At 32.1% G+C, this 22677-nt stretch overlaps 2 protein-coding genes across 9 annotated transcripts; one reads left to right on the top strand and one right to left on the bottom strand.

Moving 5' to 3' along the window:
* Positions 1–177: 177 nt before the first annotated feature.
* On the bottom strand, positions 178–3297 carry LOC112100914. The gene is made up of 6 exons (XM_024190786.1): positions 3043–3297; positions 2078–2576; positions 1108–1555; positions 932–1020; positions 496–818; positions 178–405 (listed from the first exon to the last, which is right to left on the bottom strand). The coding sequence occupies exons 1-6, from the start codon at positions 3295–3297 to the stop codon at positions 178–180; spliced, it is 1842 nt and encodes a 613-aa protein (XP_024046554.1).
* A 12106-nt stretch (positions 3298–15403) lies between these two features.
* LOC18053610 (RNA polymerase II subunit 5-mediating protein homolog) lies at positions 15404–22038 on the top strand. Of its 8 annotated transcripts, none has more exons than XR_002907258.1 (9): positions 15404–15715; positions 15947–16291; positions 16403–16462; positions 16801–16968; positions 17122–17188; positions 17480–17854; positions 19940–19973; positions 20783–20904; positions 21675–22038. XR_002907258.1 is itself a non-coding variant. In XM_024191698.1 (9 exons), the coding sequence occupies exons 2-8, from the start codon at positions 15974–15976 to the stop codon at positions 19950–19952; spliced, it is 1134 nt and encodes a 377-aa protein (XP_024047466.1). In that variant the 5' UTR covers positions 15404–15715; positions 15947–15973; the 3' UTR covers positions 19953–19973; positions 20783–20809. The 8 variants fall into 8 exon arrangements, 6 of the variants coding, with proteins under 6 accessions (XP_024047466.1, XP_024047467.1, XP_006447201.1 ...); XR_002907257.1 differs by lacking the exon at positions 19940–19973 and adding an exon at positions 18307–18439; XM_024191698.1 differs by lacking the exon at positions 21675–22038 and adding an exon at positions 18307–18439 and having other exon boundaries at positions 20783–20809.
* Positions 22039–22677: the final 639 nt, after the last annotated feature.

Below are 22677 nucleotides of genomic sequence, written 5' to 3'. Positions count from 1 at the left end.
GAATAGTGAACTCAACATCGTCAGCCATCTCCTACAATCCTGAAAATGATTAAAATAAATAAGTATATCATTTAGATTAATAAGTTAATACAAGAGCAATAGCATATAATGAAATAAATAAATCACTTACTGGAAAACTTTGAAAATTGGTGCTGGAAACTAACTACAATAATGCATTCACTGATTTTCTAAATCAATAGCTATTGGAATAGCATCACAATCTTTTCTGTCATAAATTCCTTCAGCATCTTTCTCATCCAACTCACATACTGGAAGTTTGTTAGATAATGGAGAAAATACATCCACGTCTTCACATCTTTCCCCATTTAACTTATAAGCTTTGTCGGTCACTGAACAAACTATTGATTTATTATTCTCTAGCTGGTCCTTTACATAAAATACTTGCTTTGCATGACAAGCCAGAATAAAGCAATCAGATTTATAGCCAATCTAATTTAAATCAACTACAGTGAAACCTAAATTGTCAGTGCAAACCCCTCTATCATCTACCCAATCACACTTGAAAAGTGTTTTTTTAACCATTAGATAATCAAGCTGCCAAATCTCATCAATGACTCCATAAAACGTCATGTCTCCAAAATGAGGACTTTTATCTTTTGAGCTTGAAATCTGTAGAGTGTTAGCAACAACCCTAACACCACTATTTTGGGTCACACGATTACAGTCTCGGTCCCTCGTTGTAAAATTGAAGCCATTTATCTCGTAGCCAGAGAAGGTCACCACGCTTAAGCGTGGTTTGTTTGCTAACCAGCACACTATTTCGTCAATCGGCACATTATTTGCTTTATCATGTGCCACTTATAAATTAATTTAACAAGTACAGTAAGTAGTAACATGTAGAAAAATCTTGTTAAGTTTATATCCTATATTGTATTTAGTTAAGTAATTCTAACCTTTGCTTGTAACCAACCAGAAAATGTTCGTATGTGTTCATTTTGCAACCACAGATTTGTTTTTGCCTTATAAGGGTTTCTTGATGCCAAATAATGCATATGCTCCCTACAATGAAACATATTAAGATTTAAAAACTAGTATATTAATCTAATAATACAATAGTAATATTTTTTTGAAAAATTAACAACTTACTCGATATATATTTGGATTTCAGGGGTGTTCATTAGAACACACCGGTGTGCTTGTGCCAACAAAGGATCATCAACCACCTTTATGTTTGCACCTCCCAAAGGCTTTTCGATAGATAAATCAGTTGGACAATCAGTAGGCAGCCCAATAACATCACAATTTGAGAGGTACTCAGCACAAAATGCAAGTGCTTCTTCTGCAATATAACTTTCTACAATACAACCCTCAGGGTGGTAGGGATTACGAACATAATCCTTGAGAGTTTTCATTTGTCTCTCAAAAGGATACATCCATCGAAGATAAACAAGCCCACATAACCTAACTTGTTCAACTAAGTGGACTGTTAAATGGATCATTATGTCAAAAAAGCTAGGTGGGAAGTACTGCTGCAGTAAGCATAAAGTGATTACAAGTTCCTCTTGCAATTGGTCAAGAGTATTAGGATCTACCACTTTACAGCACAATGTATTAAAAAAGAAGCACATCCTGATTATGGCCGTTCTCACATTTATAGGCAAACAGTTTCGAATGGCTAGTGGTAGAAATTGTTGCATCAAAGTATGACAGTGATGGGACTTAAGGCCTTGAAGCCGACAATCATCTATTGAAACAAGGTTTTGGACATTGGAAGAATACCCATCAGGGACTTTCACACTCAGCAAGGTTTCACAAAACTGTTTTTTTTCTTTTTTACTCAAAGTATAAGGAGCTGGAGGTAGGACTTTGTTTTTTTTGTTTGTTTCATCAGGAACTAGTTTTCCCCTGATCTTCAAAGACTCAAGATCTTTTCTAGCATTAATCTCATCTTTTGTTTTGCTTGGTTGATGAAGTAATGTGCCATATATGTTTTCGCACACATTTTTTTCAATGTGCATCACATCTAATTGATGGCGAACTAATAAATGCTTCCAATAATCTAACTAAAAAAAGATTGACTTTTTTTTGTACAATTTTTCAGTTATGTTCTCATCACCACCACCACCACCACCGCCATCATGTTTCCGCTTTTTGGCCTTCTTTTTCCCGAACTTAATATCAATATCTTCCACCATATTAAAGATTTCCTCACCAGACAAAGTTTTAGGAGGCTCATTCCACTCTTGCTTCCCATTAAAAACCTTTTTCAGTTTCCGAAATAGGTGATCGAGTGGTAGAAAGCGGCGATGGCCCATATATGACATTTTCCTACTATGTGGCAGCCAACATGCACAAGTGTCTATCCCACAAATTGGGCAAGCATAATAGCCCTTAATAGTACAACCAGAGAGGTTTCCGTATGCTGGAAAGTCACTAATTGTCCACATCAAGACAGCCCGTAAATTAAAGGTTTCTTTTTTATAAGAATCATAAACATCAATACCTACATCCCATAGAGTTTTTAAGTCCTCAATCAAAGGTGCTAGGTATACATCTAGATCATTTCCAGGTTGTTTAGGGCCAGATATCAAAAGTGACAACATCAAAAACTTTCTCTTCATACACAACCATGAAGGAAGATTATATGTTATTAATATAACAGGCCAACAACTATAAGTAGTGCTAAGTGTACTATGTGGGTTAACCCCATCAGTTGAGAGAGCTAAACGGAGATTTCTAGGTTCTTGTGCAAATTTTGGCCACTTATTGTCAATTAGTTGCCAGGCTGGTGAGTTTGCTGGGTGGCAAAGTTTGCCATCTCTAATTCTTTTATTAGCATGCCATGTTAAATTTTGAGTTGTTTGTGGTGATTGAAACAATCTTTTCAACCTAGAAATAGGTGGAAAATACCATAATACCTTTTTAGGAGCCCCTTTCCTAAATTTTGTTGAGCTATCTTTTTTTTTTTATATACCTAAATGCTCCATAATTTGGGCATTCAGTAAGATCAGCAAATTCATTCCTATACAAAATGTAGTCATTTGGACATGCATGTATTTTTTCATACTTTAAGCCTAGTACTTTCATTGTTTTCTTAACCTCGTACATTGACATAGGTAGAGTATTATTATTTGGCAAAATATCAGCAAGGACTTCTAACAAAGCAGAAAACCCTTTATCGGACCACCCATAGTTCCCTTTCACATTGTAAAGTCTCATTAAACTAGATAACTTTGAATGTTTTGCACCCGGGTACAAAGGCTTTTCAGCATCTTCAAGCATATCCTTAAAAGAACTAGGATCTCTATCACAATGCTCGTAAGCATCTTCGACCATGTCAATTATATTACTGTAATCATGACATCTAAATCTTTGACTATGTGAATGGTCTTCACAGTTTGTAAATGTAGATTTAGAGTCAGTCTCACCATGCCAAGTCCAAACAATATATTTTGGAAGAAAACCTTTTTCAAATAAATGATCTTTCACTTGTTGAGGAGTATGAAACTCCATATTACAACAAAAGGTGCAAGGACATCTAATTGACATTCGATTTTCAGCATTCAAAATGGCAAAATCTAAGAAATCAGCAACTCCAGAACGATACTCTACAGACAATCTATCGCAAGTTATCCAACTTCTGTCCATTTCAAATATTTTACCTGTTCACATATGTAATGTTAGTTTAAGTTTAATTAAATTGCATGATTAATTTAAAGTTCAATGTTATTATGATTATAGTTGTAATAATAAACTTATAATTCTGGAAAATCATTAATAGCCCTATAAATCATTAATTATAATAATAATTTAGACAAAATCCTGAAATTGAAACAAAATAAGTTTTGAAACTTAAATAGGAGATTAATAGGTAAGATGGGTGCTAATGGCTTTTTAAGTAGTCGAACTAATTCATAAGTCAAGTAACTAACAAAAGTTAAGAGTTCAAATAAATAATGTCTTCATACCACTTTGCAAGCCATTTTTTAAGATTCTATAAATCATTTTTTAACTTCAAATACAACATGCAGAACTACTTTAAAACAAGCATTTCTTTATTGAATCAAACACAAATCATCAACTTTATACAATCTCAAAATACTCACAACCACGAACTTAATTAATTCATATCATAGTCATTGTCTCTATTACAAATCGTCCAACCAAAACAGAATAAATAAACAAGTAGGATTATATAACAAAATTTGCCTCTCTTTACATGAAACAGAGATGTAAATAGTTTGTAACCACTAAATACACAGTCATTCAGCCAATATAACACCCAAACAATCATCTCCTAATCACAAAGGCAAAAGCTAAAATCAAATTTCATATTTTAGTACATTCAAAATCAACTAACTTATTGCTCAAAGTTAAGAAACAGACCTAACAGTTTATTTCAGAAACTAAAAAAAATGCACATTCTTAGTTTTAAATAACAATGACAGTAAATCACATGCACAAAAGTTTGAAACTGACCTCAAATGTGGCAGAAAAAACAGAGTCGCAGCAGCAAGTGTTTTGAGTTTAAGTAATGCACCACTTAAAATGCCTGTATTTTTGGACTGCATGTGAGTGAAGATATAGAAAAATAAGAACAAAAATTTCAAGTTCCGAATATATAAATAAATAAAAATATATTTGGAAAACAAAACCCACCAGGGTTGCACGACTGTTCAATTTCTGAATATCTGAAACAACCCAAAAATAAAAATTCAAAAATATTATTCATAAGCCAAATTAAAACAAACCCAATAATTAAATTGCACAAAAAAATAAAACATTCTGCCATTACCAGCTGATAACCTCCTCTACAGTTCTTTCTCTGGACTTAACTTGTCAGGGAGAATGAGATTACCTGAATACTGAACCGATGGTGCCACTTCACCCCTTGTCGATGGCTTTTACTTGCTTGCCTAGTATAGGCACTGGATGGTTAAGTTGGAGAAAAACCCCTTCGATAACAAGCGATTAGGGTTTTGGTTTGTGTTTCAATTTGGGGAAAATGGAAAAACGAATCAGAGTTTTAGGTTTTCATTATCTATCTAAATTAATTGAATTTAATTTGTAAATGGATAGTGCAAAACAGAAGAGATCGAGAAGAGAAAAACGAAAGCGAAAGTGAACGATGAAAGCAAGATAGAGACAGTCGATATAGTCTAGATGGGGAGAACAAGTGTGTTTTATGTTATTGTTATTTATATTTTCATTTTTTAATAATTTAAATATTATTATGACTTTGACTCATCGAGATTTGATGGTCTGTGCTCCAAACATTAAAGCTTTAAATCTTAGAGCTCCCAGGTTCGAGTTGGAGCTAAAACAAAATTTTTATGAATTTTTTTTATCATTGATACTTTAGTGTTAGTGATTTTTGATGTTTAGTTTACTGACACCCTAGTATCATTAATCTCTGATTCCTATTTGTCAAAAGCGGAAAATGGTGCATATGTACATAAGTACTGACACTTTTTGCAAAGTGTCAGTAACGAAGTGTCAGTAAAGCCCATTTTTCTAGTAGTGTACCCAAACTCTCTACCCAAACTAACAAAGGAGATTGGTTGTATAAAACTATTATGAGATCACATAATTCAAAAAAATAACTATTATTACTTTTCAGCCAATCTCTTTATGACACACCAGTTTTTACACATTTATCTGTACAAAATTATTTATAGTTCTATCATTATTGATACTATTATTATATTGTTATAGTATCAATAATGATAGAACTATAAATAATATATTTTGTACAAATAAGTGTGTAAAAACTGGTGTGTCATAAAGAGATTGGCTGAAAAGTAATAATAGTTATTTTTTTATATTGTTATAGTATCAATAACTCCTTTAATTGATTGGTACATCCTGTATATATATTTATTAGAAAGAAAAAAAAAAGGTTGTTAGAGCAGTACTACTAGAGAATCATAAGTACCGATACAGGGGCGAATATAATGGTAGGGGGAATATAATTTCTGAATAAACATTTTACCTGATAGTCACAAGTATATTGAAGGAAATGATCCCCCCAAATACTTGGACGAAAATTTGCAGAGCGACGAGTAGAATCTTTCACAGAATTTTGGCTGACTATAGCAGAAGAGGCTGAAACTTCTAAAGACATATTTAATTTCTATTGCTTCTGAAGGCTTTTGAGTCTTGAGAAAAAAGGGTTGCTAAAGCTTGCTGGTGTCTTTAGTGCCTTCATGCTTCCGCATTTTATAGGCTTGGCTGAGAGAAGACACAGTAGTCGCAATAATTACCATTATTTTCACGTTAAAAATATTTGAATTTTACCAACAAAGTGTTGGCTACATTGGCAATCGAGTCTCTTTAAGTGGCTTGACTGAGTTTGCTCCCCATTTCGAGTTGTAGGAAAGTTGCATTTGTTGGGAGAATCTGTGCCTCCCGGTTCGAGCGGGAATTGCTAGTCTGGATTGTGGTACGGGCTTAAAGGTGCCTTACACAGTTGGGGCTCTCCCCAGAATACCTCGTGGTCAAAACCGAAAAGAAAAAAAAATATTTGAATTTTTTTAAATATTTGGATTAATTCTATTTAGACGTATCTTGGATACTTTGATGGATCGGTGTATGAATTTAATAATTCGATTCCAAAAATGAAACCTAATCCAACAAAGATTGGAAAAAAATTGTGATTGACAAATTGATTATTAAGAATAAAAACCTTCACAAAGAAGGGAAATGACCCCACTCTTGTTTGGCAAATTGTAAACATTCACCCCGTGGTCCCCGCCCCCAAAGTTTTAAAATACATCATAACCCTCCTGATGTGTCATGTAATTGTCATTACTTTTGAATTTTTATCCATTCTGAATTGCAGTTCACCAATGACATTGATTTGTTCTATTGATAGGGTTCATCGAGAGTTAGCCAATTAGTGTTGAATAGAGTATCTACAGGTACATGACCTTTTTGGAGTATCTCATAAACATTTAAATAAAAGGAAAAAAAGAACTCTGGTGGCTAGATAAAAATTTATCTATTTTATAAATTCAATTAAAATTACGTTAATACTGATTGTAAACAGGTGAATAGTATTTTTAAGAGAAAAAAAGGATCAACTAAAACATTCATTGTTTTAGTATTGACTGCAGAACAAATATTTCGATATTAACACCGCAATTCACGTAAGGGTGGAAAACTGACCCCCAATGAATGTAATATTTATTTTTAGAGAAATTTTAGTATACGTCTGATGTATTATAGTCAATTGATATATTTATAACATGTGTAATTAAATTTAATATAATCACCATTTACATAATAATTTTTTAAAATAAATAAATACATATCATAATATTATTTAATTATTATATAATTAACATAATATTTTTAATATATTTTAAAATTTATAGTTGATAGAGTTTGAATGCTTGGAGGCTTCGGATTAGGGATGACAATGGGCACCGCCCGCAGCGGGTTTGCCATTACCAAACCCAAACCCGCATAAAATTTAAATTACCAAATCCACCCGCAACCCGCAGCGGGTTTTAATTTTTTTAAAAAAACCCACCCGCAGCGGGTTTTAACAATTACCAAACCCGCAATGGTATCCGGCGGATTTTTTGCGGGTTTTCGTATTTAAAATCACAAATGTTTAATATATAAATTTATAATAATAACCTCAAATTCCATATAACATACTCAATTTTATATTTAAACAATGTAAATGAAAAATTAAAATTTCCACATCAATTCAACACAAATTCTCAAATTTAAGTATAAATTACACAAATCTATTTAAAAAACACAAACTAGTATCTAAAAATAATAATTACATTTCATATTATCATTTAAAATAAGCTCCAAGAGAAGATATTCATTTCATTCACCATCATAATCACCCATCCAACACAATGCCTATAATAATAATTAAAATTAATATTTTCAAATACTAATTCGAAGGGAAATGCCTTTAGTTTTCTTTAAGTTATGACTTTAGAATAAGAGATGGGCCACATACACAACTTTGAGCCTTTGGCTATTTGGTAATTTGATTAATGACATTATTTTCTTTATACATTTTTAGATTAAAATTAAATTAAAAATATTTGGAAAAAATAATGCGGGTTTGGTGGATATCCATGCGGGTATCCACCGGATATAAGGTTAATACCAAACCCACCCGCATCCATGTGCGGGTTTTCATTTATAATACTAAACCCACCCGCAACGGATAAAATTACCCGCAATGGGCGGGTTTTGGCGGGTGAATTTGGGCGGGTTTGCGGGTACAATTGCCATCCCTACTTCGGATCGATTGACAACAATAATTTATTGATGTTTCTCTTTGACCGGATTTAGTGGTGATTTGAAATATTGTACTTGCCAATGTTTAAATTTTTTTTATCTTTGACCCAATTTAGTGCTGATTTGAAACGTTGTACTTGCCAATGTTTAAATTTTTTAGGATTCGGACCAGTGAAAAAAATGGTTGCGTACTTGGACCTCGTGGCAGATTGCCGGCCTTGAATTTGAGTTAACCTAAATTGCCTGTCTCTAATGTCAAAATTCATGTTCGCTGATGTGCGAACAAGGATATTAAATATTAAATCATAATTGACTTTTTATGGTATGAAAAATAATTTTATAAAATATTGTGATACATATGAACTTTTATTATAGTATTACTTTAATTTTATTAATAAATAAAAAATAATAATATATTTATAAAGTTTATAAACTAAATTGTACAACAATTGAAGTGTTATTTTAAGAAAACGGATTCAGTTGAATTCAAATCAATTAGACCGAGTTAAAGATTTTTTGGATTGGGAAAAAAGCCATTTGAATGTAATCCAAAACTTAAATCTAATCCGATTAACTACAAATCAAATGATTATTTCATATTAATTTGGATTTGGATCGAACTAATAACTTTGGATTAAATTCAGATTTTATGAATATTTAAAAGACAACTAGTTAAATGAATAAATGCAAACATCCCTTCCCTACCATTTAGATTAAAAAAAAAAAGAACCGAAGATGACATCAGACAACAAGCAAATAATTAGTTAGCATTATTGAAAAAATAAGCTTTATTAACATTTGATTTTATGATACTTTGTAAATAGTGTCAGTAATTTTGGACATATGCGCCATTTTTTTTCTTTTAACAAATAGATATTACGAATTATTGATACTAGTATGTCAATAAATTAAACATAAAAAATAGTAATATTAAAGTATCAGAGGTTAAAAAAATATCATTATAATTTGTAAATGTCCCAACTCGAACCTAAGACTTTGAAATTCAAAATTTTGATGTTTGGATCACAAACCACTAGACCTATGGAGTCAAGGTATAGGTAATGTGTTCAAAGTTTAAAATACAAAAATACAATAGTAAAAGTAAAATCCCTAAAACCCAACTGAAATCTCTTTCCCGCATTTCAAAATATTTTGTAAGGGGCATAAATTAGGTTTCATTATTTTTGTTGTGTAATGCTATTAAACTATGTGGTTTAGTAGTGTAATTGACATTTCGTTTTTTAGCCAGATTTTTAGGCCTTGTTTGTAACTGTTGTCCTAAACAATTCAGTTGGGCTTAAAGCTCAACTCATTTTACGCGCGCGTGTGTGTATATATTTAATATTATTACTATTACCACCACCAATTATCACCATCATCCTTACTACAATTATTAATATTGTTCTTATTAAATGCATGTAATAAAGTTTTGTTTTATTTATAAAATGTATAGAAATGTTCCAATCTTCATAAAAGCTATTAAATCACATGGGTTAAATGAATAACTATATCATACTATTAGTTTTTCCATCCTTTTACAAACTCAAAGATCTTGGACCAAATTAATACTTACATATGTAAATTAAAATAAATCCACAGATCTTGTGTAGGAAAATTTTACCTTCCATCGTTATAATGCACAAATGAAAAGTTGTAATGCTCATGACAGTTCATGAAAATCCTAATATTTAGAGTCATAATTATTAATCTTTGTGCAAGAACAATAATAAGAATTTATGTCCCTTTACAAAATATTTTTAAAATATAAAATGAAAATAAAAATAGAGACATCAAAAATGATACAGCACTAGCATTTAAGCTGGGATTTTAAAACATTTTTTCACTTATTTTAAAAATATTTTATAAAGCACATAAAATTGATTTGATTAATTCTTGAGTGTAAGAACATCACTAATTACTCCATGCAAATTCATCATAAATTATTCCCAAGAATCATAATTTTTGAAATCACCAATCTTAATAGCTATGTACGATTGATTATTTCCATCCAGGCATGTTGCCACAAAAATCATTCCGCATTATAACCCTTTACGATAAGTACCGTTTATTACAATCACTGGTCTGATACACCGCAAAAAAACTATTAATGTAAGATCTAATAGCTACAAAATAGTACAAGAAATTACTATTGTCATCTAATTTCATATTAGTAAGATACTTGTTTTTTTCCTTCTCCAATATATAGGAGTGCTTGGGGGAAACTTCCTTGTATTACTTCAAGAGAAAATTCTCTAGCTCGATATGCCTACTAGTATTATAAGCAAGTATTGTGCTCCTATTGTATGTATACCATAATGTCATTTGAAGTGTATATCTGCTTCTTCTAAATAAATCTATTTGCGATGACATGACCAAAAATCCGATTCCTTACCCAACAGTGACTATACAAATATCATTGGACCCATTTACATGATTTTGAAGAACAATGTGCCTCGAAACATGTTGATGTGGACCTTGCAACCTTGAAATTAAACTTATCTCTTAAGGAAACTTTACGTAGTTTCAATATTAAATTATACTTGGAATTGAAAAACTTGCCCACACAAATATAATTGGATCCATAACTTCTAACAAATTATAAAGCAACCAAGTTTGAAGAGAAAATTGGAGTAATATTTGGAAGGGGTCAATTGTTAGCCTCAGAAAATGGGGCCTTGGATAATAAGTTTACTTTGGCATGGTTCATGCTCGTTGTGAACATGAGGCAAATATTCCATATCACCAATTAGACCCTTATCATGCACAATGTCCCCATCATTGAAAGTATTATTGAAATGACCACTATCACCATTATAAATAGGAGTGTCAAAAAGATCTTCATCCTTATTATCAATTAGGCAGTGGTATGATTCAACATTCAATGCTATCCGGTGATGTATGATTCATGTGATCAATGTGATCAATGTGATCATCATTGTATTAGAAAGGAGATCAACCTTGTTGCAATGATGTCGTTAGTGGTGACACCTCTTCTTCAACAGCCTCTAATGTAATGTCGTTTTCATCCATGGGATCATTATTGTAGCTGATTGGATAATAATGTTGCCGCATTAATGTCATTACTAGTAATATCTCCTTTTCAATATCAGGAATGGAGATGCTTACTCTGCATGAAGTTTGAGTTTTTCATATCACAGGCTCTTGATTCGGTACTTTAGGGGATTTGATAATAAAAATAGGGATACATCTATCTTTCTCCATATTAGAACCCATATATAATAGAACCCTTACTATATTTCATCATCAAATACGTCCATAGGTAGTGAATGACATGACTCAAAAGTATTGAATTTACTCCCAAGTATAAGAGTGCCTAGCTATACTATAGCTCGGTGAGTTCGAGGTCGATCTATAAAGAAAATATTTAATTTGTTTATTTTAGTTTTATCTAAAAAATGAAATAAAATTTAAATGTATGCAACTCAGTTTAAGCAAAATTAGGGGTGGGCAAACAATTTGGTTCTAATGATAAAAACCGAATGGTTTGAAAACTTATGAACCGATTGGTTTGTATTCAATTCGGTCCAAAAACCAAACTGAACCGACAAACCGATCAATTTGTTTGAATTAATTAAAAAATATATTAAATTTAAAATATAAAAACCTAAAATCGAAAATCAATTTTCAATCCTAATTACTAATTCATACCAAAGAACAACCCTAATCGGTAAATCCCTAAATCAACATCCATCTCTCACGGTCATCGGTGGCACGACAATCTTTCCTTGTCGCAGCCTCTCACGGTGACATCGTCGCGGACGCAGCCCTCAAGCACAATCATCTTACGGTCTTACGCGTCTGCTGTCAGCCGACTCAGCTCATCTTCAGCCTTCGCTGTCCATCTCACTGTCGTTAGTCATCACTCATGCCTCATTCACGCTGCTTGTCTCACTCTCATCACTGCAAATCGCCTACAGTCAGCCCGTCATCTTCCATGTTGCAGTTTTTTTTTAATTTATATTGTGTGTTTGTTTTACTTCTGTTTGAATCTTGTGAAGGGTTGCTTTTGTACTAGTTGTTTGAATCTTGTGGGCTGCGACTAACTGCAAGTGTGAAATCGACTGCTGTATATTACTTTGGTGTTTGAATTTTGTGGGTTGTATTGCTTTTGTGCTGTTGGTGCTTGAATTTCGTAGGCTGTATTGCTTTTGGACTGGTGTATATTGCTTGAATTTTGTGGGTTATGGTTATCATAAGTGTGAAATTGGGGTGTATAGTGAGAACCCCTTCTACAGTTCTACGAATGAAAATCCAGAAGATGTATGAATCGAACCTCAAAACCGAACCGAACCGAACTATCGGTTCAGTTCGGGGTTAAAATTCAGTTTCTATTCGGTTTGAATTTTTAAGAACCGATTGGTTTCGGCTCAGTTCGGTTCTGGCTCTGAACCGAACTGGAAAACGCCCACCCCTAAGCAAAACTATGAAATTAGATTAATTAGGGTTATGGGTCCACTCTTAGTAGTGAATGCAATTTAATAAATTCTTTTTATTTTTATTTTATTGCTCAAATGATTAATTGTATAAATTGTAATTATTTTCCCATTAATTTTATTATAAATTAAGTACTTAGTATGTGTACAATAAGTTAATAAGTTAAAATATCATTTTTACCATACTAAGATATTAAGAATTCATTGTGCCAAATTCCCATGTTTGTCTACAATAAATCAAAATTTTAAAATATAAAACATGGATGAAATTAAATATAAAATAATTTAATTTATATAATTAAAAATAAATTTGATTAATTCATATTTTTCTACTAAGAGTTTTACCTTACCCTAATATTTAGCTAAACATATTTGAAATAAAGAAAATTATTAAAATTAAAAAACACATAATTAAAAATGGTATTTGAAATTTGAAAATAAAACTAATTTTATTTATTAAAACTATATTATAAAGAGGGATGAGAAGAAGAATTTGAGGGGAAAAAGTGAAGGAAATGTGTAGAGAGGTATGTTCCCCCCTCTATTTATACTAGTTTATGATTAATCCACACCACACACATAAATTAAGGTAATTACATCATAGTAATACATTTGTCCCACTAACAAAACATAAACCTAACTTAATCCACACAAACACACCCAACTCATTCCACTAATAATTACTGCACCTAACACAGCAAAAACATATAATTTCACAATTAACACACTTAACGTGGTAAAATTTTATAATTTCACAGCAAACTTCTCAATCCTCTGGAATCCAAATTTGACTTTTATACATTTGCTTGGAGCCTCAAATTTTGTGAAATTCTTATTTTTACCTAATAAACACAAAAAAAAAATAAAAATTTAAATATTTAGCAACATAATTAGAAATTCACAATATGTTACATAATTACAAATGTAAATTATAATATAAGAACAAAATAACATTTTTACTCTTTAATGAACATACAATTTTTAACACTAATTAGTGAACTTACAGATTGGGATGAAAAAATCGACCTTAAACTTGTCTTCAATTTGATGCTATAATCATTCGAATTTATTTGCAAAATCTTATATAATCTTGTAAGAAATTCATCAAACATACATTTTTTGAAACAAAAAAGCTCTATTTTTGTCAGTTATGTATTTGAAACAATCATCTACCAATTTCTTCTTTGATCCATTAAAACACATTTGAAGAATGACTCCATTAACCCTGAATAACTAAGAAAAGATAAAAAAAATTAAATAGTTAAAAAAAATACCATCAAAGTGTGTGACAAGTGCCTATGAGCTTGTAATATCTCGTGTTCGACAGGTGCCTGTCACACAATCTCATGTTCAACAGGTGCCTATCACATAAGCTCATGTACGATAGGTGCCTATCGCACATTTTTTTGGGCATTCTTCAATTAGTGGAAATAAAAAGCACACATTGTGTAAAAAAAAATATTAATGTTGACTTCTTGCTTTCTAATTGATGATTTTATCTATATAATATATTTGTTTCATAAATTTGGTGAGTAGAGGTTCGTGAGTTCTGGTGATATCTTGTTGAGATCATAATTTTTTTGGGCTAAATATGATAGAAAAGTTAGGATGACTAATTTTAAAAAATACCAATGTTTTTGGATCATTTTTGTAAATTTCCCGAGTACATCTAGTAAAAATAACTAATTTTTTCAAATCGAATGTAAATGATAGGCTAGGCGCTCGGTTCCGAATCGAACCGAACCAAAATTACTTGGTTCGATTCGATTTAATTTCATGGGCAAAATCCAAATGGTTTAGTTTTACATGCATTGAAGGGTTTGTGTTCAGTTCCGTATCTAAATATACAAACTGATCGGTTCATTCAACTTTAAAAAAGTCATAATTGGATCCCTCTAAGTTATATGCATGTACCTTACAACCCTCTCACATAAATAGTGTTCATTTACTATTCATGTGAGAGGGTTGTAAGGTACATGCATGTAACTTAGCATTTGCCTAATTACTATATTCCTAAGGTTATGTTTGGAAGATAGGATTAAATATAGAATTGGATTAATTTTGTGATTTGTGATTATCTTATGTTTGGCAAACTTCACTTTGGATTGGATTATGGGACTAAATTTGAATTTAGTCCTAAGATCATGGGGTTATCAATCCCAATTTAAACATGAGTTTACTAGAGATTAACTTTTAAAACAATTTAGTTAACTATTACTTGAATGTCTAATATAATATTTAATTCAATAATCACTATATTAAAATTAGTAATGAAAATTAACAATACCAACAATTGGTTGCTTTTATATTATTTGTAACTTTTTGATAAAATAAAATTTATTGAAATATGTAATAAAAAATTAAGTTAAATTTTTTTATTTAATTTAATTTAACCTAATCGAATTTATATTTGTTTATCATTACTATAATTACCTAATAACTATTTTTTTATTTATTTAATTTTTAATTAATTGTCATTAAAATAATTTTAGTAATTATTTTATTATTAAATATTCATAAATAGTCTATATTTATATTAAAATGTCAACCTAAATGCTATTTAATTTCATTCAAATATAATATAATATGATCTAATCTAATATTATACCAAACATAAGACAATACTATATAATTCAGTTTAATTCAATTAAATCTAATTCAATCCAATTCTTATAATTAGCACAATATAATCATGTGTGCCAAAAGCAGCCCAACTCCCTAAGCACGCACACAAGTAGCCCCTGTCTCAGGCCTCACTCCTCAACAACCCTTCTCGCTTAGTGACATGCACGATGCTGGCATAGAGCCTGCACAGTAGCAGCCGAGCACGGCAGCACCAAGCCACTAACAGCTCCTTTCTCTCTCAACTCACTCTCACACGCATGCAGCATTAAGCCAACATCACCAACCCCCCTTTCTCTCGCGCTCGCTCTGACACTCCATCTTCGTCACCATATCACCCTCTGGTCTTAACTATTTGCCATCGCAGCCTCTTTCAACTGTTGCGATCTCAATGGCTGTCGGAGACAGTGAGTTGAGACTTGTTTTTTATTTTTCATTAATTTTTGGCCTGAATTAAATTATTCAAATTAATTAAGTTGTGATTAATACTTTAGTTATTTAATTTAATAAATTTTATAGCACATGTTTTAATTTTTTTCTTCTATTCAATGTTCATAGTATTTATTTGATTTGATTTCTGTCATGGTGATGGTGTATTGGTATTGTTGCAATGTTGCTAATGAAATTTTGTTTGTTAGTTTAAAAGGATGCACGATTGGTAGTTGATGCAAAATTTGTTGCATTTTGCCAATTTTCTTGGGAGTTTTAGGGCCTGTTCGGTAAACTTAACAGATCAAAACCCACTTCAGAGAATCAATCAAATCAATCAATCAGTAATGGAAGAGCCAACAGCGAAAGGAACAGTGACTTCGATCTCGTCCATGTTTCCAGTCGACGACGTGCAGAAAGCAGCTAAGCGCGTGCAGGACGCGCTGTCGGAGAAGCAGCAGGAGCTTGAGCGAGTTAAGGAATTCATCAGCGATAACACAAACCTCATTAACCTCATCCAGAAACTTCCCGAAGAACTTCACCACGATATCATGGCAAGTCACTTTCACACCAATCACTACTAACTTGCACGTTTTCTGCTCTACCTTTTCAAAATAGAAAGTAATAACCTTTCTTTTTTTTTTTTATTAATTTTTAATTGACAGGTTCCTTTTGGAAAAGCAGCATTTTTTCCTGGGTGTTTGATACATACCAATGAGTTTATGGTAATTCTTATAAGTTTAATTTGTTTTATATTCTAGTTAATCTAAGGAGCATTTGGGAGTCATTATGTAAACTTTGGAAGTGCTTTTTGTCCATTGTATAGTGAATTATAGCCTCTCTTAGGATGATCAGGCACTGGGGAAGTGCTTTAAGCACAAAAAGATTTTTTTTTAAAAAATATTTAGAAAGTTAATTTCGTAGAACCACTGCCATTTCCCAGCCATAGTTAGATAAAGAAAAATATTAGAAGAAATAAAATGCCTTGTCTGGTAAAATTTCAGTACAAGGTTTTGCAGTTTATTAAGCATCTGATTTCATTTTTGGTGACTATTGTTTTTAGGTTCTTTTGGGAGAAGGGTATTATGCAGAGAGAACATCCAATCAAACTGTTGAGATTTTGAAGAGGAGGGGGAAGGTCTTGGATTCCCAGGTTGATTCTCTGAAAGCCATGATGAAGGATATTCAAGCTGAGGCTTCATTTTTTGATACTACAGCTTCTGAAGCAGCAGTAAGTTTCACAGTTTTGTTTTCAGGTCTGCCTAGAAGTTTCTATGGTAGTCACTGTTATTAAATGTAATATTAGCTATTGAATGCTGCTGTACAAGATTCATCACTTGTGTTTCTCCCTACATTGATAATTGTGAACTGATATGTATAACAGGAGGGTCTTGTAGAGATAAGGGAAGAATATGGGGAGGAAAATTTTTCTGAAAGGGCATCTGAATCAGGTAGGTTCTTGTGTCCTTCTGGTCCTTTTCTTGTTTGAAAAATTGTAAAAGGTGAGAATAAATATCCTTGGAAATAAGAATGCCCTTTTCTATCCTTCTAGCTCCACAATGGCATCTCAAAAGCGGATGATCTAAAATTAGCCTATCATCACCAAGAGCAGGCTCTAGGATCTCTTCTTTTCTAAATTTTGTTCTGTAGATGTCATACTTGTAATTCATAATGATATTAGTTGTGTATTAGAATATTTTCTGCACTTGCACTCAAAATGATATATCAATGTTGTTTTGTAGGTCTGTTGAAACAAGATTCTTCTCAGCTTTCTGAAACTGACAACCTGAAAGATGAAGATGCAGATGAAGAATATGCCCGTATTATGTCCAGGTTGGATGAACTTGAGAAAGAAGAACTTGCTTGGGAAATTGAAAATGGAAGTGCTGAAAGTAAGCAAAATAATGTGGCTAAAAGTGACAATGCAAAAGATGGAGATGAAGATAATGAACTTGAGGAGGCAGAACTTGCTGCTGAAACTGAAAATAGGAGTGATGAAAATAAGCAAAATAATGTGGCTGGAAGTGACAATGAGAACAATGAAGATGAACAAGCTAATACTGTTTCTGGCCAGTTTTCAAATCAGATTTCCCTTGATCATAATCTGACATTCAGAGGTATTGTTCATGATTATTGCCTTTTGTTAGAGCATGTGGAACTAATAATTATAATTTCCTTTATAACTTCGCTGAATTTGAAATAGGACAAGGAGTTGAACAAAGGGTAATTTTTAGGGACTCCCTTAAGGTTTGGTGTATTGACAGTCTGATAGAATGTATTCACATAATTACAGGGACCTCCCCTGACATTAGTACATCTTTTCGTATATTGTTAGTATATGAGGGTAAATTAGTGATTTCATATATAAAAATCAAAGGAAATTCAAAAGAGAACACAAAGTTGCAATGATGACTCAGATTTGGGTACTGATAATCAATTTATTATCCACACTGCATATTATTTTTAAGTTTATCTGAGATGAAAGAAAAATCCATTTTCTCTCTCATTAAATGAAATGCACAGCCATTTTGAAGCCTGAAAAGCTCTGAAGAAGCTTTTGTAACTATAGAATCTCTTCTGCCTTCAAGTAATTTTAAGCTGAGCATGAGCATGACAAGCTGCGGTGGTAGCAAAAGGGTGCCATTGAGCGAATTTCGCCTGCAGCTAGCATCTGAGACAACTGGAATTGGAGCCCAAAAAAGGTTAGTTTTGCAAAAAACCTTGCATGTTAGATTCATTGCTTTTTTTTAAAAAGTTTTTGTGATGATTAAGAATGAAAAAATGTGTCTCTATTTGTTGAAGAAGCTGCTAGATGAGTTATGTTGAATGAAAAAGAAATTGTTTTTTTTTTTTGGCTGTTTTAGTTGATTTCAAACTTAAATGAATTGAAATCTTTGATTTATTTACTTATTATTTTAGACTCAAAAGGTGGGATCACTGATGTTTTGGTCTGGGGATGATAACTTGATTTTTGTTTGTCATGAAATTGGCATGGCAGGTACCATTACCCAATTGGTCCAGACTTTTGCTATGGCAGTAGCATTAGTTCTTACATCTGGTCTGCCTTCTTCATATGGCTCGTGGCTTGAAACTTGAAATATCAAAGGAAGACCTTTTTTCTTCTCTTTTTGGATTCAGTTTAAATGGCTAAGGAATATTATTCTAATTCCAAAGTCTGAATATTATAAATTCCTGGCTTTACAATTACATTCATAATGAATGAATGCCATTGAATTTGAAGCTGCCATTGCCAGAAAGTAAAGCAAGCATCAGGATTCATAAATCGCACATTATCTTTCTATTGTATTTAGAAAGTAAAAACAATATTTGATAATATTCTAACAGCTATGGGAAGGGAGTATCTTAGTCATATCAGTTCAATTTCTTGTTTTTTCTTATATTTCATGAGCAGGAGTGTGTGTATTTAATTCTGTTGTGTATTTTGAATGCATTGAAGACTGAATTATGGTTTCTTTATTGTTTTGTTTACTAATTATTGGGCTTTTGAGATGTGTTGAATGATGAAGGCAGAAATTGTGGGAAGAAAGTTGAAGAAGTAGTGGCTGTAATGGTTATTTTCTAGCTTGATGATGGCTGGATTTATAGCCATTGCTGCTGTAAATATTCAATACATAAGCAGCTTTGTTGATTTTCTTAATTTATATTTTATTTTTTTTAATAATATTATGTTATGTCAATGATTTGTTTTCCTCGGTTGTTTTAACTTCCTTGGTCATCGTTTAGCGCCAAATTGTAGTTATTATCATTACACATGTTGTAGCTGTCATAGCATTTTTGGAGCCAAGAGCATATTTGACTTTTCGTCAGTCCAATAGCAGTCTACTGTATACTAACATCGGGGGAGGTCCTTGTAATTACATAAATATTTTTTATCAGACTGTCAATACACCAAACCTCAGGAAAGTCCTTAAAAATTACCCATGGAGTAAACTGCCACAGTGGTTAAAAAAAAAAAAAATAACCTTTGAGGTTTTTGGCTAATCAGTCCATAAGTTGACAGCATCTCAAATTCTTGCTTAGTTGTTATGACTTGATAGCATCTCTAAATTTCTTTGCTTAGTTGTTATTATTGCCCATTAATGGGTGTCAGCTACTGACACTCTTGACAGTCATTATTGAATTGATGAATCATTTTTTATCCAATCAAGTCATATTAATTGTCTAAAACTTTTGAAGTGTAGTGTACGGGATTGACAGTGCAGGCTGCACTCGAAGGTTAGTCATCGACAGTTCCCCATGTTTTTTCTGTTTGACTTGAGCTCAAGTTTACTTACTAAAATAAGGAGAAAAGAAGAGGGGAGAAAGAGGGGGGGGGGGGGAGGGAACTCAATAAGCAGGAAAATGTTTGAACAAGGCACAGTTTCTGTAAATTTCTAATTACATTTTTATAATTCTTGCTAGTTTGAAATGACTATATGATCAATTCTTTTTTTGTGAGAAATTGATTTGCATCAATGCCTTACAAGGCTTTTTTAATTAAGAAATAGTTATGTGATTTTACGATTTCTTCTTATATGTGGTTTACAAGTTATGGGCTGCATAAATCTTTTGGTTTATGTGCCACAGTTTGTTAGAACTCCTTCATTGCTTTCTAGTTGCCCAAAAAGAAGACAGAAAAATTTTGTTTGAAGAAATTTAATTTCTTTATTTTTAAATATAACAATTTTCTATAGTGGCTTCTGTTTGGCATGGAGGCTTTTGTGGCCGATTTGTCTTATTCTTAACTTTTTGCAAAGGTTAATCTAGAATTTACTACTTATTTGTAGGTTTTGTGCATTAATCATTCTCTTTGATAGAATTTAGGGAACCTGGAAGTAGTAATTTTCAGATTCTTATAATACACAAAAACAAGAAATGCATGTTTTAGTGGCACTTCTCATTGTGTCATGATTTGTGGATTTCATAAATTAGTAATCTCAATAATACTCTTTAGACAGTCATCTGATGTATGCGCAATTCTATGAATGGTGAGCATGTTTCATGTTTTGATGCTTTTTAAGAATAAAGTTTTCTATCATATTTAGATGCAAAGCCTCGAACCAAAAGTTTGGTAACCAATGTTAATGTGGAAGCTAATTCTGCTGAGAAGGCCTTAGTGCTTCCTAAAGAAGATAATGTTGCAACAGCACCTTTATCAATACAGGAGGTAATTCTATTCGAGCTTAACAAGCATTATTTCTCTTTTATGCTTTTGTGGAATTGGCATATTAACTTCTTGCCAAGCGGTATAAATGTAGTACATTCTATAGCTTCTTCCACTGTATCTTTAGTTACACACACTATTCTTATGGCAGAAACGTAGTGTCTTGATAGTTGGCCCTACTTGGATAAAGTGGTTATGCCCTTATAATATGCTGTCTCAGTTCCCCAGTTCTTGACTGTTTTATAATATCTCTGAAGTAGAATTCATTGGTCAATTAGGCCAGGTGTTTTACTGAGAACCTGCAAACCGTGCTTGGTTCCCTCATTATCTAATTCCATTAATGTATCAACTTCATTGTATCATACTTTAAAAAAGAAGCTACCTAAGCAGGTTTCAGATCACAACACAGCCTTGTTTTGACAGTTATGGACCTAATTGATAACCTTTTGTGATTAGAACAAATTTTGGTGACTTCTTCCAGATTAAGCTCTAACGCCAAGTAGAAATTCCTTTGCTTTTTGTAAATCCCATACTATTAATCCAAATTCTGTTCTTATTACAAAAAGAATAATGGAACAACCTCATGCTGCTCATCTATTTTTTGGAAGGGAAGGAAAAAGTTATATTTAGTATCATCATAGATGTAATACTTTCTTATAGATTTCCGTGTTAACAAGAAGATATATCATGTTTGCTACGAGATATGCACAATTTGTTTGTATGGTGAAGAGCTTGCCCTGCCAAAGCCCTAACAAATCTTTTTCCTTGAACAGATATCTGCCCAGGCTTCAAAGCCAGAATTTGATTGTTACAAGGTATTTTCCACATTGTTTATTGTCAATTCAGTAAGATCAATTGACAATAACTATGGAACAAAGCTTCTTCCCTTTCATTTGATTCTTTTTCCTCTGGTATGACTGATGGTGTCTAATTGACTGTTTTATCAAAATGGATGGCATTTGAGCTGCCATCCAATTGCACTAAGCATTATAATCATCACCAATTAATCCACTGATTCAAAATAGATACAGATTACAATGGGAACTCCTTTTGGAGAACATCAAGATTCCATGAATCACAGTGTTGCAAAGAGTATGAATGCAGTTTCTATATCGAGATGGCCATTCGTCTATATACAATATTAATTTTTTTTTTACATATGAATAGTATAAGTACAACGAGTATGAATGCAGTTTCTATATCAAGATGGCCATTCATATTAATGTTTTAGCCAATTAATTATTATGCTATTTAACTCTTAATTGACCATTTTTTTGGAAAAATATGAGATCAAGTATCTAATATGTTACAATTATATTAGAGTTTCGGCATTATGTCAGAATTCCATAAAGATCTAAGGTGATCTAGATCTATAACTCAACATGATATAAAAATAACCAATAAAAGAAAAAATACAAATTATACACATAACAAATAAAATAAACTTAAAACTCACTTGAGAGAATAATTAATTTTATGATTTAAATCCTTGAGTTTCACCTTTCACTTTAACTTTGAAAATTTAGCCACTCATGTTTAAAAGAAAAAAAACTAATTTTATTTAACAAACTTTGTGAAATACAATACAAGGAAATTGAAAACAAAACAAAAAAATGTTTCCCTAAAATTCACTCTAGATTTACACCCTAAATGCTCACCCCTAAAATTCACCATAAATTCTCTCTCCTTTTCTTCTTCCCCCCCCCCCCCCCCCCCAAAAAAAGACAATCCCAATTTGGAAAACTCTTTTCTTTTTTTTGGGAAAATTTTGGGGAA

This window comes from Citrus clementina, unplaced genomic scaffold (genome assembly GCF_000493195.1).
Source record: "Citrus clementina cultivar Clemenules unplaced genomic scaffold, Citrus_clementina_v1.0 scaffold_2, whole genome shotgun sequence".
Classification (NCBI taxonomy): domain Eukaryota; kingdom Viridiplantae; phylum Streptophyta; class Magnoliopsida; order Sapindales; family Rutaceae; genus Citrus; species Citrus x clementina.
Note: the sequence above shows the minus strand (reverse complement) of the source record. Positions and strands in the feature narration are given on the sequence as shown.

What these genes read in the sequence shown, in the direction of transcription:
- LOC112100914 (XM_024190786.1), bottom strand. Translation starts at nt 3,297, where the DNA reads ATGGTCGAAGATGCTTACGAGCATTGTGATAGAGATCCTAGTTCTTTT. An exon ending in GAAATCCAAATATATATCGA is followed by an intron (nt 1,021 to 1,107) that starts GTAAGTTGTTAA and finishes GTTTCATTGTAG; the next exon opens with GGAGCATATGCATTATTTGG. An exon ending in ATTGGGTAGATGATAGAGGG is followed by an intron (nt 406 to 495) that starts GTTTGCACTGAC and finishes TGTCATGCAAAG; the next exon opens with CAAGTATTTTATGTAAAGGA.
- LOC18053610 (XM_006447138.2), top strand. Translation starts at nt 15,974, where the DNA reads ATGCAAAATTTGTTGCATTTTGCCAATTTTCTTGGGAGTTTTAGGGCC. An exon ending in CTACAGCTTCTGAAGCAGCA is followed by an intron (nt 16,969 to 17,121) that starts GTAAGTTTCACA and finishes TATGTATAACAG; the next exon opens with GAGGGTCTTGTAGAGATAAG. An exon ending in GGAATTGGAGCCCAAAAAAG is followed by an intron (nt 18,440 to 18,735) that starts GTTAGTTTTGCA and finishes TTGGCATGGCAG; the next exon opens with GTACCATTACCCAATTGGTC.